This window comes from Anthonomus grandis, chromosome 22 (genome assembly GCF_022605725.1).
Source record: "Anthonomus grandis grandis chromosome 22, icAntGran1.3, whole genome shotgun sequence".
In the NCBI taxonomy this organism is placed as follows: Eukaryota; Metazoa; Arthropoda; class Insecta; order Coleoptera; family Curculionidae; genus Anthonomus; species Anthonomus grandis.
In genome coordinates this window covers 35,797,938-35,815,368 of record NC_065567.1, presented here as the reverse complement: position 1 = coordinate 35,815,368, position 17,431 = coordinate 35,797,938, and the positions used below count along the sequence as shown (strand labels likewise).

At 31.1% G+C, this 17,431-nt stretch overlaps 1 protein-coding gene across 1 annotated transcript in view; it reads left to right on the top strand.

The window, feature by feature from the left end:
- Positions 1 to 14,672, top strand: part of LOC126748418 (ceramide kinase) — a 40,972-nt gene extending 26,300 nt beyond the window's left edge. The window contains exons 6-9 of the mRNA XM_050457655.1: positions 6,318 to 6,462; positions 6,527 to 6,685; positions 7,823 to 7,981; positions 8,443 to 14,672. Coding sequence (XP_050313612.1) covers positions 6,318 to 6,462; positions 6,527 to 6,685; positions 7,823 to 7,981; positions 8,443 to 8,524 — 545 coding nt within the window. The 3' untranslated portion in view covers positions 8,525 to 14,672. The remainder of the gene's footprint in view (positions 1 to 6,317; positions 6,463 to 6,526; positions 6,686 to 7,822; positions 7,982 to 8,442) is intronic.
- Positions 14,673 to 17,431: the final 2,759 nt, after the last annotated feature.

Genomic DNA, 17,431 nt, shown 5'->3' with positions numbered 1-17,431 from the left:
AAATGAAGGTCAGCTTCACTTTTTTGCATAGAAACCTCTTTTTTAATAGTATCTGATTTAGCGTTAAAAAATAAGTAACTTTCTGACACTTTTTTACATGCGACCTCTCCTTTTTAAGATATTAATTCTTGATAATAAATGAAACAATAATTAAAATAATTGAAACTAGGTCCTAACAATAAATGAAAAAGTTGAAATGGTCCGTATCTATGGTGAATCTGAACGGAATATTAATAGAGCCATTGAACTGTATACCATGCGACATCCTCAACGGCTACTTCCATCGTGAGTTATTTTATGGTGTAGTGAACTTTATAGAAGATGGAAGTGTGAGAACGATAAATCGATCACGAAAGAGAAGCATTACCAGTGAAAATAATGAATTGCCGTCTTAGCTGCAGTTGGCCATAATCCTGGAGTCAGCTCACTATCAATGTCTTCTGCTTCTGGAATCTCCAAAACAAGTGTCCTGAGAATTTTGAAACGCCACAAGTTTCATCCGTATCACTTGTCGTTACATCAAGAGCTTCACGGGAATAATTTTTAAAATCGAGTGTTTTATGAATGGGCCCAAAATCAGTTGCATGAAAATAACTTCTTTCTTTTTTTTTCTGCGCGTCTTATTCATCAATGAAGCTTCATTTATAAACTGTGGTGTAGTTAATCGTCATATCATGCATTATTGGGCAGTTGAAAATCCGAGGTGGTTTCAAGCGATAGAACATCAGCGGCCATGGTCTGTGAATGTCTGCTGTGGCATCATCAATGATAAAGTCATAGGACCTTATTTTACTGATGGTGTCCTTACAGGCCAATAATGCCGTTTTTGCTGGAGATTCTACCAGTATTTTTGGAAGACGTGTGTTTTGAAGTGGAACTAAATATGTGATAGCAGCATGATGGTTGTCCTGCACATTATTCACGCGTTGCGCGCCAAGTGTTGGATCGTGACTTCAATGGACGTTGGATAGGTCGCGGTGGAGCAGTCCACTGGCCGCCACGGTCACCTGATTTGACGCCCTTAGATTTTTTTCTATGGGGTTATTTGAAGGAGATCATATATCGTTATCCACCAATGACTGCCGAAAATATGAAGCTGCGAACCACGGAGGTTTGCGGGCAGATAACTCCACAGATGTTGCACTCTGTTCATCGATCGTTTAGAAAGCGAGTCGAAAAATGTATAGAAGTGGAAGGTCAACGCTTTGAACATTTATTGAAATAATTTTCTGACTTTTTTTGTTTCAATTTTTTTATTTAAACTTTGTACGTTTTATTTTTAAGTTTTCGATTCTGTTGATAATAAAATTCTATCATAAGATACTTTTACTCCTTTTGATAGATCATCAGATACTACCTAAAAGGGCAAATAATTGTCAAGGAAAAAATTCTTAAAAGAATCAAAAATTAATATCTTGAAAAGGAGAGGTCGCATGTAAAAAACTGTCAGATGAAAGTTACTTATTTTTTCGCTAAATCAGATACTATTAAAAAAAATAGAGGTTTCTATGCAAAAAAGTGAAGTTGACCTTCATTTGACCTTGAAGGCGTCCACTCAAGATCAATTTGTCTCTTGATGGTTTTAAAACGTTTTTGTTAGGTTAGTTGGAGCCTTTCTATTTCTTGTAGTACCTATAGTGTTAAGTTAATTTTGTTAATACTATTTTGGATGTTTAAATCAGTTTGTATTCCCATGTTCACCAAATAAATAAAATAAAAAATAAATAAAAATAAAAAAGCCTAAACTAATGTCAGTTATCTCATTAACATAATTTAGAGTTAAATTCAAAAAAGTCGAAGATTATTAATCTTTGGAAATAAAAATGGAGTTGAAATGGTAAAATGAAAGGTGAACATCTACGTGTAGAGCATTTGGTAGGTTGATCATCTTTTTTACAAATAGGCATTTTTTAAACTTAAGAAAATCTTGACAGATTTGCGTATGTTTTTTGTCTTTAACTCTTAAAATTTTGTATTCTATCCTTACCTTAATGGTTTGAATAGGCTTCATATTCATTATTTTAAATTCCGAATGCTTGACTATTGCTGCATACTGCTCCACTAAAAACCAATCATATTCTTTTTTCCTCTTTCCATCTTCTTAAGAGTAACTATTAGACGGTTAATTATTATTACTTATTATACTTTAATAATTATATTTGCATCATTATATATCATATGTTTAAAGGCTTTTTGATTTTTGTTTTGCATCCACATTATAGATATATGTATGGCTGGGTAAGAAAAATATTATTTATGTACTAGATTTCGCCAGCCTTGCATATTTCCAATGATGAATGATAATTTTTCATTTCTTTAATATTATATTTTTCTGTTGTATGAATAAAGGTCTTATTTTATTTATTTTATGTATTTAGACATGGTATTTTAAAATCGACCCTCAACATGGGGATCTCGGAATCTATAAGAGATACCAAAATGGTTAAATTGGGACTAAGTTCAGAATTTTTAAGCTTAACAATATACCGTTTAAAAAATTTAAAAATTCCTATTGGTTTCGAAGATATTTTAAAAAATCTGACTTTTGAAAATTCGATTTTATTTTTTTCTGAGTTTATTTCTTATCCGATTTTAAAATAATTTTCGCTTCTATTGCCACTTTTTTCTTGCTACATGATGGTTTTTTTAGATTTTAATACGACGTTTAGTCTTTTGCCAACCATCATCAACTTTGTTTTTTTCTTTTGGACTCCATTTTGGATTTTTGCAGTTTTAAAACCTTCGCAAAATTACCTTTTTAACGATGTATTGTACAAGTAATATTTATTATGTTTAAAACCCCATTTATTGTCGCATTAGACTGATAAACTGACAAGACAATATTTAAACTGTCATAAATATCATATATTTTAAATATTGATAGTATTGTAGTACAAATTGACAGGTATTTTAGTAATAATTTAAGCAATTAGCTAATGAAGAAAAGCCAGATGTTAGTAATTTTGTTAACTATACAAAACTAGTGGGGAGTTTAAGTTATGCTTGGCAACGTTGTATGTCGCTATTTGTATAAGGGTCAAATTACGGACCAGCTGGTAAAGTTCCTGTGTGTTATCAGGCAGATAAATTCTATCCTCTCGGTAAACCTACCAGTAGCTGTAGGAGAAATTATGAACCAAATTTTAACCTGTTGTTACGTAACAGAAGGTTTACAGTTTGGAACAACGTAATTATTGTGGCCGGTACAATAATCTTAAGAAAAAAAGAAAGATTAGGGTTATGAATCTGTGGCCCTGAGAAAATAAATAAAAATAATGGAAGTGTTTCGTTTTTAATTTGTAATAATAGTTATTGGTACTTGTATACTTGTTTTGTGCCAAATCCGATATTCTTTCTTTTAGTACTAGTATTATTAGGTATTTGCATTTTAGTTTATTACGTTGTTTACTTGTAAAAATGTTTATTAAAATTGACTGCTTTTTGTGGAATATGTATATATGTTTTAATATTGTGCAATAGAAAAACAAACAACAAAATTTATAATTTATATATTGAAATTGATGTCCTGAATTGATAAAGTTAATGCAATCTATTAAAATAAATATTAATAAAATAACTTCGGTGTTGATCATTTTGTTTTTCATGCGGCTAATTAACATCATCAGGCATTTGTAAACCATTAATAAAGGCTTCTATCTCTTTATCATTTTCTGGTGGCCACTCCTCATTTTCTAATATTGCCACGTTGTGTAAAATAGTTGTTGCAACAATAACATCTTGTGTTAGGTCAATTTTAGTTCGAAGTGTATAGCTAAACAAGGAAAACACCTTTTCCATACTCCTATAGTTCTCTCAATAATATTTCGAATTCCTATTATCGACTCTTGAAATAACCTTTCAACTTTATTGGTTGGATTTTCTAAGGGAGTAATTAAATATTTTTTAATTGCATAACCACTATCTCCTATTAATAAAACATTTATTTTATTATTTTCAAAGTGGGTCTTTAAAGCTGAATTATTAAAAATTAAAAATAAAAAAGAACCGGGCCATCTGGAAATAACATTTCTTATTTTCATATTGTGATCACAAGCAACCCTGGCATTTATTGAGAAGAACCCTTTTCGATTTCTGCACCAGTCTCTGAAGAGAGCATATTGGCCTAGTTACTTTTTTTATAATTTTACATCTTGTCGACTGATGAACACCTGAATGGTCACCGACATTAACTTAGAAGCTTCCTGTAGTATAAAACCGTAGGCATATTAATAATTGTTGCAGTGGAGTTAGAGCATTATTCCTAAAATAAAATAATAATACATAAGTACCTACTAGCGTTGATTAAATAAAAATTGCTTTGCAAAATTTAACAAGATGGTCTATTTTGTTAAAGTTAAGTTATTAAGTCTTTGAAAAATTTGAGGTTAGAAATTTCCTTGTAAACCTTTTATACGCTGCTTTTTCCTGTTGTTAATTTATTCTACTAGTAAGCAAGAATTATCCCGCTGGTAAGACAAACAAGAAGTTCGTAATTCAATTTTTAATGTTACCAGCAGGATAACTTTTCCAGACACTTTACTAGCCGGTCCATAATTTGGCCCTAAGTGACAGAATATGTAACGGAAGGAGAGTAGCCGATATATGGGTACATCGGTGCGTGCGCTCACTGCTCTCTTATCAATTTTAAGCCACGTGCAATTTGGTTCAAATAATTTTTAATAACGTTAGGCTGATCCCTATTTAAGCCTAATAACCTTTGTGTTCTCTACGGTATCATACATTAAAATATAAAAGCCTTTTAATATGGAAGCAATTAATAAAATCAAAGCCAAAAATAGGTCGATTTTATAATTCTGTTAAGCCATTATTAACACGAAATGAAGAAATAAATATGCAAAATTCCAATATGGCGTCCTTAAGAAAAAACAAAGTTGATGATGGTTGGCAAAAGATTACAACAAGAGAAACGTATTAAAAATCTAAAAACATCGTCATGTAGCATGAAAAAAGTGACAATGCAAAAGTGCAAATTATTTTAAAACCAGATAAGATAAGAGAAAAGCTCAGAAAAAAATATCGATTTTTCATAATTTATTATAAATAAGATAAAAATGCCATGAGAACGTCAGAAATATATTTGTTGATGTATCCTGACTGCATCGCAGCCTTTTCACCTCACCATACTTTATTTAAAATTTTAGTTCTTTTAATAAGCATAAAAATAAATGCGGAGATAGAATAGATGAAGAAACTGAAGAAAACATACTTAATGGAAGTATGAATAAGCCATTTCCAAGTTTTCCAAAATATTATTGCTTCTTATATAAGTGCTTGAAAACAACTTAAAAAACGTGGATTTAAGCCATTTCAACTTCATTTAGCTTAACAACTGCATCTTGGTGATGCTAAAAGGCGTGTGGTTTTTTTGTAAATAGCTAGCGCGAAAAAAATACTGATTAACCCAATTTTCTTGAGAATGTGATATGGACCGATGAAAGTATATTTACAAACTATGTCATTTTTAACAGAAATAAGAAACGCATTTCAAGGAAAAATAATTCCCGACAATTTCGGGGATTGGGCACAAGTGCGATTTTGCCTAAATGTTAGGGCAGATATTTATAATCGACATTTGGGTCCATTGTTTATTAAGGGAACTTTTAACGGAGATTCTTATTACCAGTTTTTTAAGATCGGATTTTGAAGACTAGTTCGATGATAATGCTCCTCCACACAATACATGACAAGTGTCAAATTATCTTACAGGAAGGTTTGGTGATTGGTGGATTGGAAATAATTGTCCTGTAAAATAACCGACAAGGTCTCCGGACTTGAATGTTTTAGATACATTTTTATGGAACAGTAACAAATCTAGTTTATGCGAGTGCAATGTAAATATTGTTTTGTCAGTTTATGCACAGCCTACTGTGGCAAATTTAGTTTTTTCCAATAATTATATATATTTTTTAAATCAAAAACATTAGTACATACATCATTAAAAAGGGAATTTTGCAAAGATTTGAAAAATGCAAAATTCCAATATTGCGCCCATAAGAAAAAACAAAGTTTATGATGGTTGGCAAAAGATGAAACGTATTAAAAATCTAAAAACATCGTCATGTAGCACGAAAAAAGTGACAATGCAAAAGTGCAAATTATTTTAAAACCAGATAAGAAATAAGCTCAGAAAAAAAATATCGATTTTTAAAATCTTTGTGAAGCTCAAAAATTCTCAATTTAACCATCTTCGTATCTCTTATAGATTCCGAGGTCCTCATGTTGAGGGTCGAATTTGAAGCACCTGTATACACGTCTTTATAATCTTTCTTTCTGAAGAAAGATTTCTGTCTTTTTAGGTTTTAAGAAATTAGTCCTAAATAAAGGTTACCATGGAGAAATTGCAATCTACACTGACAAAAAGGATGTAGAGAAGCAAAATTGTAAAAGTAAGTGTGAAACATGTGATAGAGCTGCGTCTACCCAAGAGAAAATAAACTGCAAGTAAGACAAACATTATTTTATTTAATATGGCGAAGTAAAACCCCACTTAAAAACATGTTTTTAGGTGGGAAACAATAAGAGGGAAATTTTTTATGGTCAGTGGTGCCAACATAAGCTGCGCATGTAGCAGAAGTCCCCAAGGTATAGCGCCTTATTGTCATTTGGGAGACGGAAAAGTCAATTTGGTTTTAGTTAAACATACATCCTTTGTTAATATTATTAAGTAAGTATAATATTCTTTAATTGTAGTTATGATTATTACTGAACTCTTATATTTGCTCTCAAAAGTAAATGTTTTTCGATATTAAAATTTTTCAAGTTAGAAAGTGACCTCCAAATATTTAAGTGATTACGAATTTTATATTGATTTCTAGTTGTTTGATGTTTGGGTTGGCATTTTTAGCAAATATGTGTTTTAGAATTTAAAAAGTCTAAAGCAGTTTTTTTTTGGTAAATATTTACCTTATCTGGTTTCCCCATCAATTCTTTTCTTTTTAATGATATTAAAAGAAGGTAAAATATTATCATACAGAGAAAAAAGGAAAGATTAGATAGAACATTTTATTTGTTTCTCACTGGATAATTTTGGGTTAAGTGGCAAATCTGTAGCCAAATGTGTATAAATATGTGTCGATTTATAATAGATCTACTGTATAAAAATGATAAATTCTTCTAGAAAAATCTTGAACCGAAATTTTCAAAAAACAATCTAAATTTTCAAAACCGTTAATTCTTAGGACAAAATGTACAAATTTCTACGTTTCAGATCCTAACTCCCGAATAGGGGATATAGGCTAAAACAATTATATTATAGGTATTCATATATTTTGGGAAATTGTACCTGCGGCTAAATGTTTTGTTCACATGACCGACGTTGTTTGTCGCCATTTTGTCAGTGAACAATCAACAGTTGTATTTTTTAAAAACAGCTTTGTTTATTGTCACTTTGGGAGATCTTTTTTTTATTTTGTGAAGAAATTAGCAAAATTGAAGACCTCTTGACTTTAAGAGGTCAAGGCACAAGAAAACTTTATTTATGGAAAAACCGTAACTTAACTGAAGTTCATAATTTCACGTTATGATATTATAATTAACACAGTTTATTACAAAGTAAATCGGCACAATTTACTATGTCTTCTTCTTTTCGACTGAACTTTAACTCTACTAGTGACAAGTTATTTAAATAACTAATTATTTGCCTAAATACATTAGGCATTATCAATTATTTTTATATATATATCAATTATATTATCAATTATTCTCTCTTTGCATCTGTTAAATAAAAAGAAGAGCCTGATTCTCTTCTTTTTATTCTAAAGTTAATGTACCTAATGTAAAACTAAATTAATATTATTTTCAGGCTATTGTTAAGGTTATCGAGTCCATATGCCTCGGTGGAAGACCTGCCTTTTGTGGAAACGATTAGCGCAAGAGAATTCTGCTTTAGGGCTATTGATAAGTCCAATAGCAAATGGAACTGTGATGGTGAAGTGCAGCATCAAACCAATATTCGTGCCAAGTAAGATATTTTTGTTTATTTTTCTTATAAGGCAATATGTTAAGTAAAGTTTTTTGGCTCATTCTTACCATGGAACTTAAAAAATTGCACAAAAATTTTTGAGTAAAGTAACATCGATATATTGGAACAACTTTTGATAATAAACTAAATACTAAAACAATGTATTAAGTGCATTTGAAATAAAACGAGTAGAATTATGTAAGCAACCCTTCTGGTAGTGGGATAAGTCTTTTAGTTATGAATACGTTTTCATCGAAAATTTGGCAACAAAATACACATAATATTACTTCTTATATGGTCGGATTGATAATTGATTAGATATTTGTTATCCTTAGATTCTTAAAAAAAAACTCAAATTTCCATATCCTGCTGCCCATAAATGGTACACTAAGAAATTAATCGTGCTTTTGCGTTTTTCTGTATAATATGTCATGACCGCAAAATAACTTATTTTGTTGCAGAGTTAGGTGTCAGCTGCTCACAATTTTTAGTCGTGGAAGTGATAAGCTACCAAACACGAAAGGAAGCTGTTGTAATTTTTAAAATTTAAGGAAGTTTAAAGTTCATGTATTTTTTGGAATCTTTTCATAGGCTAAATTTTACAGCATTAAAATTAGTATTAAAAATTGTTAGGTCTTTGCGACCAGAGTCTTCTATAATATACTTCTATCGGACTTAAGGGTTGTTTGATCTTACAACTTGTTTTTGACATATCTTTATAAAAACATCCATATTACATGTTATTTGTAATAAATGAACTGCCGTGTAAACATCCATATTACTTGTTATTTTCAATAAATGAACTGCCAGCTTTATGCATATAAATGGAAAAAGACATATTACAGTAAAAGCACCTAATTTGTGGCTGTGATTTAGGTGTTTTATTAATTGATATAGTAGCTGCAAAATGAGCGTTTAAAATTTAGAAAAGTAAATATGGTTTTCCAACGTAAATGGGATCAAGCTACATTCTTTAATACCTATCAAAAAGTCAGGAAGAAGTTTCGCTATACAACAGCCCTTAAGCTCGAAAGAGAGTATTTCTATTTCAAGTAGTTACCTATACAAGCTTTGAATGTATTTTAATTTAGTTTTAGGGAAAACATGTGATTTACTTAAGAGTAAGATAATTTTCAAAAGCATTCCTTTGATTTGATATATACCAAGAGTATTTCTATTTTTGTATTGTTTGTATTATCGACGAACTTGTGAGGTCTTAATAATACATAATATGTACTTTTTATCATTGCTACAGATCCTATACAGTGAATTAAATGAAAGTAAATACATAAATTAAATACAGTGAAATAAATAAAAGTATCGGGCAGTCTAAAATGAGAAACCAATGTGAACGATGTGTATGCACTATCTTTAACTATTATCTTAAATTTTGATAGCAGAGATCATTATGGTCGTTATGGTGATTTTCATTAATGATCTGCCCAGTTTACAATTTCAGTCATTTTGAGGTTCGATTAATGTGGCAATATGGGGACTTAGTTTAGTTCAGTCGGATAATTTTAAGTAAAAATCTTTCATTAAATTTCTAGACATTTTTTCTTGTCATAATTATAAAATACAGAAACATATTTCTTTATATATACTCTGTATAAAACTTTCTGAGGAAAATGTATATTGAATGTATTCCAATTTGTTCCCTGTACTAAAATAGGAAAATCCTTGCCAACCAGGGAAAGTTAAACTTTAACCTCCACTAAATTTTATTCTTTTAAATAAACTATTCCTGTTTATTATAACAGAGCATCATCTTGTCAAAAGCTAGTTTTACTTAATTTGCGATATCTGCCATATATTGTTGCCTATTTATGAAGATTTAGCTTTGAGTATTATTGTTTCAACATTCTTGTATGTATAAGAAACTATTGCGCGATAATTTTTGACTGTACTAGATATAATTCTCTTGGACATTTTTACAAAAAGATCTAATCTATAGAAGTAAACCCCTGCAATTCTTCAGGTCGTGTTATTTAGATTAGGTGATTATAAGTGCAATTTTCATTCCCGATTTTTAGTATTTTAATTAGACAAAATGGTCGTTTTTATTGAATTTAAATCGGGATTTTCCTTGTAAATTTGAACATGCAGTCTACTAGTGCTGTGTGATGTTAATAGAATTATTGATATAAAAGTTGTCGATCCTGTATATACGCACAATGTTTCATATGCACGATGTGTTACTTTAATTGACGTACCTAGGGATTTTGATTTATGCAACAAAATAAAGCTGCTGGATCTTGTTTGGTATGACTCTTGATTTTAATTTAAGAATTTACAGTAATTCAATAATTTCTGGGTTTTAAAACATTTGCGTGTTAATTAAAATTACAGTCCGTGCATATAAAAAAGTGTCCTTTTATTTAGTGTACCTTAAACCAATTTAAGTTATTAACACCATTTACTGTTACCATCTCTATTAATATTTGTCTTGTTAGTTTACAACTTTATTTAGTATAAGGATGAGAATATTTGTAAATATTTGGTTGAGTATTTTTATCTTAACTTTAATAGATGTTAATATTATTTTAAATGCACCCGAGTGATGAAATCACGGTATTATAATGTATTTAAAAACTCTACTTTTTTAGCTGAGGCAAAAGCTATTAGATTTAGTTAAGAGATAAGAAATAACTACAGATCTTTGATACAAAAGTATGTTGGAGCTTCAAATAATCATAGTGCCACAGTCAAAAATTTTATGATTTTTCATAAAACTCATTTATATATTGCTCTAGTAGTTCACAATATTGAAAAAATATTTATTTTAATCGGCCATTTATTAAGTATTGGATGAATTTTTTATCATTGACAATTTTAAGCTATTTGAAAATTTATTTAATCGATCCCGAAACCTTTTGATCTTCTACATTATATTTGCAGCCAATCAAGATTTCACCAATATTGTGTGTTGTTGGAAGTTTTAGTTACAAGCCCTATTGCTACGCAGGATTTTGTTTGTTAATAACTCTAAAAATAGAGAAATTAAGTTCCTACAAAAATATAGGACTAGAGTGTATTTAATGTAAACATGTAGCTGGAGAGCAAGCAAACTAAGATACGATTTCACAAACTTTGTCTTAAATAACTTGTTTAAAACACGTAATAGTTGATAACTGCATTGTATTTCCTATAGACAGTGAGGTTTATAGGCAATCAGCAGATAGGTTGCCTACAAACTGGCTTGCCATTAAGTTTTCTTTTTATGAATAAAATCTAAAGAAGAGTAGGCTCCTGGGACTGTAGAAGATCAAAGTTCTATTTGACATAATACGTACACATATATCGTGGGTATACTGATATATATATGCGAAAACTGACCAAGTCAAGCCATCATAGTTTGTAAATAAATCAATTTAAAGGTTTGCAATTTTTTTCGGGACTTAGAGTTTATAGATAATACAAAATATTCGTTCGTTTTTCTTTTTAATATGATAATATGGATTTCATAAATTCATATTAATTTAGTACTTAATATTGTTGTTACCTTTAACAAATTTGAAAAAAATATTGACTTGGTCACTTTTGGATGTAGGAATTTTTCCATTTCGCAATGATGGTCAACAACAAATTAATTTCGTCTAGCAATAAAACACAAAAAAATGCTTTGTTTTAAATTTATTGAAAAATTTAAATTTAAATACATTTAAAAGAAACATGTAATTCTTATTGAAGTAGAAAAATAGAGCAATATTTAAAAAGAACTAGTCCGAATCGGAATCTGAAAACGCTGATGGCTCCGGAGCGACATCTTTTTTTCCACTATCTGATGGTATCGATTGGTACCATCGATGAAACTCGAAAGGAATTGCTCCCGTTCTACAAAGCTTTAAAACATCTTGCTTTTTGGCATTGGATATTGGAATTTCTTTGCTGTATAGACGAGGTATTTCATGTATGATAACATCATTCGCTGTTCGTTTCATAAGTCCTGTTACATTAAGTTTAATAAACTCCAAGTCGCTATAATTGTATTTAAATAGGACATACTGCGTCATATTTCTTTCATATCGCATGCACTTGACCTTCAACCAATTTACGCGATTACCGCTTTCATCTATAGTTCTATTCTTAAAAGTACGAGCAGCTAGTGCCTTTAAGTCAAAGAAATCACTGTACTTTAATTCATGAACGTTGTATGGTCCCCTTGTTTTGTTTCGTCCACGATTGGAGCGAGCTAATCGAAAAATGTTACACTAGGTATATACTGGTATGTTTTTTTTTTGCATTCTCTATAGCACTGTGCATAGAGTCTGCCTCCATGTCTGAATGACCAGACTCTAAGAAATTATATTGTATAACAGTTAAGTTACTATTGTGTACAAAATGTACAATAAACATGAATAAGGCCGCAATAAACTGATTTCTATTTTGACCGCTGCAGGTATCAGAAAACAAACTTATTTCCGTAATATTTTGTGGCAAATTTTGTATGAATGTAAGTAGACATGTTCCTATTTCCGAACTACCTCGTTGGCCATTAATTTCGGTCCATGCATAACAGTAGGCTTTTTTTTGTTGCTGCCTCATATATTGTGAAGTTATATGCACATAGTTTCCTGCTGTAATACATAAGTAAAACATCTGAAGACGGTATTTGTAAAACGCTTTGTCATATGTAACGCTTACAAAATTATCGTCGTTCAGAGCGCGTTCTTTATCTGAGTTTTTTGTTGCATTAGCTTCATCCCGTCTTTGAATGTGAGACTCATAATTTTCCTTTAAATCAGCTGATTTTGTAGCCTGGTAGTTGGTACATATCAGGCATTGATCTTTTTTAGGCTTGAAAAAGGATAAATTAAACTCTGTTCCAAATATCCGCCGGTAAGTTATTTGGGAGGCATACTCCTTTTGGGCATTTTTAGATTCTTCAGCGTACAAAGCGTACATTTTGGCTATTGATAAATTAGAATCTAAATACTTTCGTTTAGTTGTTGCTCTACAATAATGAGAAGCCATGGTTGGAAAACTTTGTATGTGAGCTTTCATTGCTTCAATGATTTCTGGTTTTGTCTTATTAGCTGGTGTTCTTCGACCACGTTTGTCATCAGCAACAAATATGCCTGATTCATTTACCCCAGAAAAAGCTTTGTCTACTGGTCCATGACTCATACATAAAGTACGTAAAAAGAATGTTTTACAGACCCGAACTTTTGTGCCTTCCTTTAAAAAATAATAGAATCTGCTACTAGTTTTTTGAGCACCTGTTCCTGATCGAACTCTTCTACAAGCAGGTTCCTTACTTGTAACATAACAAAATCTTTTTGTCTTTTGTAGTCAAGATCCCAAAATTGTGAGCATAAATCCTCAACTCATCACTAAAATTTAAGGAGCATTTAAATTTACAGGAGTCGCAATTAATTAATCTAGGTTTCTTTGCTGGCTTCACTATGCCCCTTTTAGATTTATAAGGCAAACTTGACATTTTATTTTTTTTGGCAATATTCCTTTTCCGCTGAGAAGGATCACTTTTCTTCCAGCGACAGCTACGTTCTGAAGCGGCAGGTGTGTCACTTTCCGAAGACGATTTTCGATTTGACATGTTTTCGTGGTCACTAGGTATGTAATTAATTATCACTGCTGCCAGAAGAAAAATCTAAATCGCTTTCAGATGTATTTTCCTTTACTGAGCATGTAGGTAGGTCGTTTTGAAACTTTCTTGGCGTAGAGCTTAATGTGCCTAATTATAATGAAAATTTAAATTAAAAGGGAAATTTATTTCTTGAAAAAGATTTTACCTTCAACAACACTATTTACTATGGATGCAGGATCGTCATTGTAACTTTCATTTGTGGTTGCCACAGGTAAAACACATACTTTTTGTGTCTCTGAGATTAACAAAGCGGGTTCTGAAAACGAGAAAAATACTAATAAGAACCGCTATTTGATCACCATTATATTATTCTGCTCTTTAAAGAAAACAAAATCAGATAAACTTTAATCGAACATAACCTCAAACTCGTTTTCAGCAAATTAATCTAATTAAAAGACTACCGAATATAAACAAACAATGCTTACACGAAATAATGAGTAATCGTCAATTTTCTCTTAAAGATATTAACATTTCAGTTACATAGAAAAGTGAGTAGATAGAAATTTGGTTGTCATAACTTGTACATTTTAATATTATGCGTGTGGCATATTTACCAGGTATTCGGCAACTGCTTATGACTTAGTTGGACTTATTACCTTAAAATTGGTAAAAATTCGACTTCGTCACTTTTCGCAGTATACACACGATATGTATGCAAAAATAGGGTTTGAACAAAGTGTAAAAGCCTTTAACTATGTAAAGTACGATATTTTAAAAAGTTGCTTCAATTTCACTAAAGAACCTAAAAAACTTATTATGACTTATGCACTAATCTTCTCATAAAAAATATTTTGTTTTCGATTGGAAAGATGATCTTTTATAGTTATTAGTTTTATTTATGTAAATCTACAAAATACAAAATCTAACAGGTGTGAGTTAATTAATTGTATTATTTATGACGGATGTACTTAAAGTCTATTGATATGTTTTATGATTTTATTGTTATTTATTGTGGTTGTATTATATTTATTAATGTTTTTATGTATATAAGTAAATAACAAATAGTAAAATTTTAAATTATTTACCTGCTCATTGGTATTTTTCTGTAGGGGCACAAAATAAAGGATGTTATTATGTATTCAACATGATGTTTTATTATTTATATCCGACCGCTAGATAATAGTTTAATTTTATATTGGCATAGAAGCTCTGTTAAAAGTAAAATGGTTATCCATTTGCTGCTTTAAAATGACAAGTTTCCAATAGTCTTAAGATAGTAGTGACATTATTTTTAGTTGCTAAAAGAAAATCGCACCCGTTGATGATGTTAGGTACCACGTAACCCAAACATTTCGTAAGTAAAACAGTATTTGTTTCACTACTTAAGTGTCTTAATTAATAAAAAATGTCATCGTTCTTGGACTACTATATCGTATTTCGGACAAGAGTTATGAAATATACATAAATTAAATCAACACCGTTGACAATATAACAATAAAATGCACAAATCCTTGAATTGATACAAAAGACGAGTCTGGACGTTTTAACACAAAAAAGATAGACACGTTAAAAAGAACAGTGGAGACGTTGGAAGCCGAAAATCGAAAATTTCGAAGGAAACTTTGTGCTACCAGAAAAACTTTTTTGCTTTGCACATACTGCGTTCAGTCATTACACGCCACACTTTTCATGTTTTATGGACACACTTTCAAGAGGTCCATTAAGGCCACTTGTATACAAACATCTTTGGACCGATCGGCAAGGCAAGGAATGTAACATAAAGTAAAACATATAGGAAAACTTAAAGCTTTCGTTCCGCCATTTGTACAAATTTAACTAATAAATGGTTCTCTACTGTCTTCCTTCGATAGATTTACTAAATTACATGCATTTGTTGGTAGCAGATTCAATTTTGCCAATTCTTGACCGAAAAAAGTGGATGCCCGATGGTTTGACTGACATCCAAAGAGCCAATGGTTCAGATCGTCAACAGTAGTTGTATTATTGCATATTACATAATACGGATTTTCGACTACATTCATCTCGTGTAAGAGGTATCTTACACAATATAGCCCTATAAAAGCTTGTATTATAACCAAAAAGAAGTTATTTTGTACGGGGTTATAACTGATTCTTTTTACAATAAAATAGGCGTTGTTCGTCTTAGTGAACGAGAGATATTATCTATGCTTATGATTAGAGCGATATAAGGCAGCTATTTAATGAAATTTTTCCTGCAAACGCTTCACCAATTTCGGAAAATTCATTTAAGAAAACAATTTTATTAAAACGGGAAGATTTACCTAAGTCGGGTAAAGCAAACCTTAAAAAGTATCCATTACAAACGAACCCAACCCAACCCTCACTAGATGGTTGAAACTCGTACCCAATAACCCCAAAAATGAAACGTCTGGGCAGGTATTTGAAACAAAACATATGGACAATTTTTTGTTGAAGGAAATCTAACCGCTGATAGTATGAAACATTTTTAAGAGATTAAATAATACCAGACATTAGACGGTTAGCAGGTAAAATTTAATAATACTTGGTTTCAGCAAGATGCTCCAGCGCACTACGGAAGGGACCCAATAAGTTTGTTAATTGAAACCTTTCCTAATCAGTGGATGGGCCGAAAAGGAGCAATTGAATGGCCTCCACGTTCACCTGATTTTGCTCCAGTTATTTACTTTTTATTGGGTCATTTAAAAGAGTGTACAGAACCCAACCAAGAAATTTGCAAGAACTTAAACATAGAACCATCCAAGAAGCTGGCCTTATTGATGCCGAAATGATCAGACATGCAGTAACGAATAAGTCGCGGACAGCCAGTGGGACTCGGACTTTCAAAGCGAAGTGACAAATTTCGTTGCACATGACAATTAAGCCGTCAAAGAATTAAGAACCCAAGATCAAGTAAATATCTGAATGCAAGATGTATGCTTGACCTTCATAGTTCCAGAAAATCAAATTCCAATTCTCGTTGCAAAAGCCGTTTGACCTTGAAGGGCTATTTCGAACCCAAGGTTAAATATCTATCTGAATGTCAAAGATGACTTTTAAAAGATCTTAAGGTTAACAAATTTTTACGGTTTTTACATAAAGACAGCTTTTAACCTTCTCATAATATCCGAAACTCATATTACTTATGATTTACAACCTTTGCAAATTCCTAGCTACAAATGCAACTATAATGAAAGTTCTCATAAATGTGATTGACGGCTAATTTTTATCAAAGAAGCATATTTCTTATATTTCTCTTAAGCATTTCTTATATTTTGGCAGGCAAATATATTGCAGAGCTCAGGTGTTCGCGTGAAGGTAGTCGTAATAGAAAGGATAAAGAGTAATAGAAATAACACTTAACACTTGTCTCCATTAATTAATGAAAACATTTTTGTTCAGTATTTTGTAGATTACTCTTTTTAGTCTTGTCAAAATATTAAGAGGCATATTATAGCAGGGGACATGAACTTAGATGTTTTAAGTTGAATGACGCGATGATATTTTATTAAGGATTACATGGGCGTTTTACCCGTGCATCCTTTTAATTCATATATTTTGTCCGTTACAAAAAAAAAAATCAGGAATTATTAACTACAATTGATTGATATCAGTTTAAAAAAATGCATCTTGGCGAGATGTGTATCAACAACAAATTCTAAACATTGCTCTTTACTGTAAACGTGGTAATTTCTTTTATGAGAAAAGAAATTGGTTTTTAGTCCTAACAAGTCTACGTATTGCAGCTTTAGGGCTTATTTATGTGTAGTTATTATTTATTATTAGTTATTACCTCTTTTTATTATGTGTATGAAATATATAGGTACAGAGGTTGTAATATGAGTTGGCATATAATCGTCGGTGGGGCACAGTGTCCGGCGGGTAGATAGTAGACAGAGGGG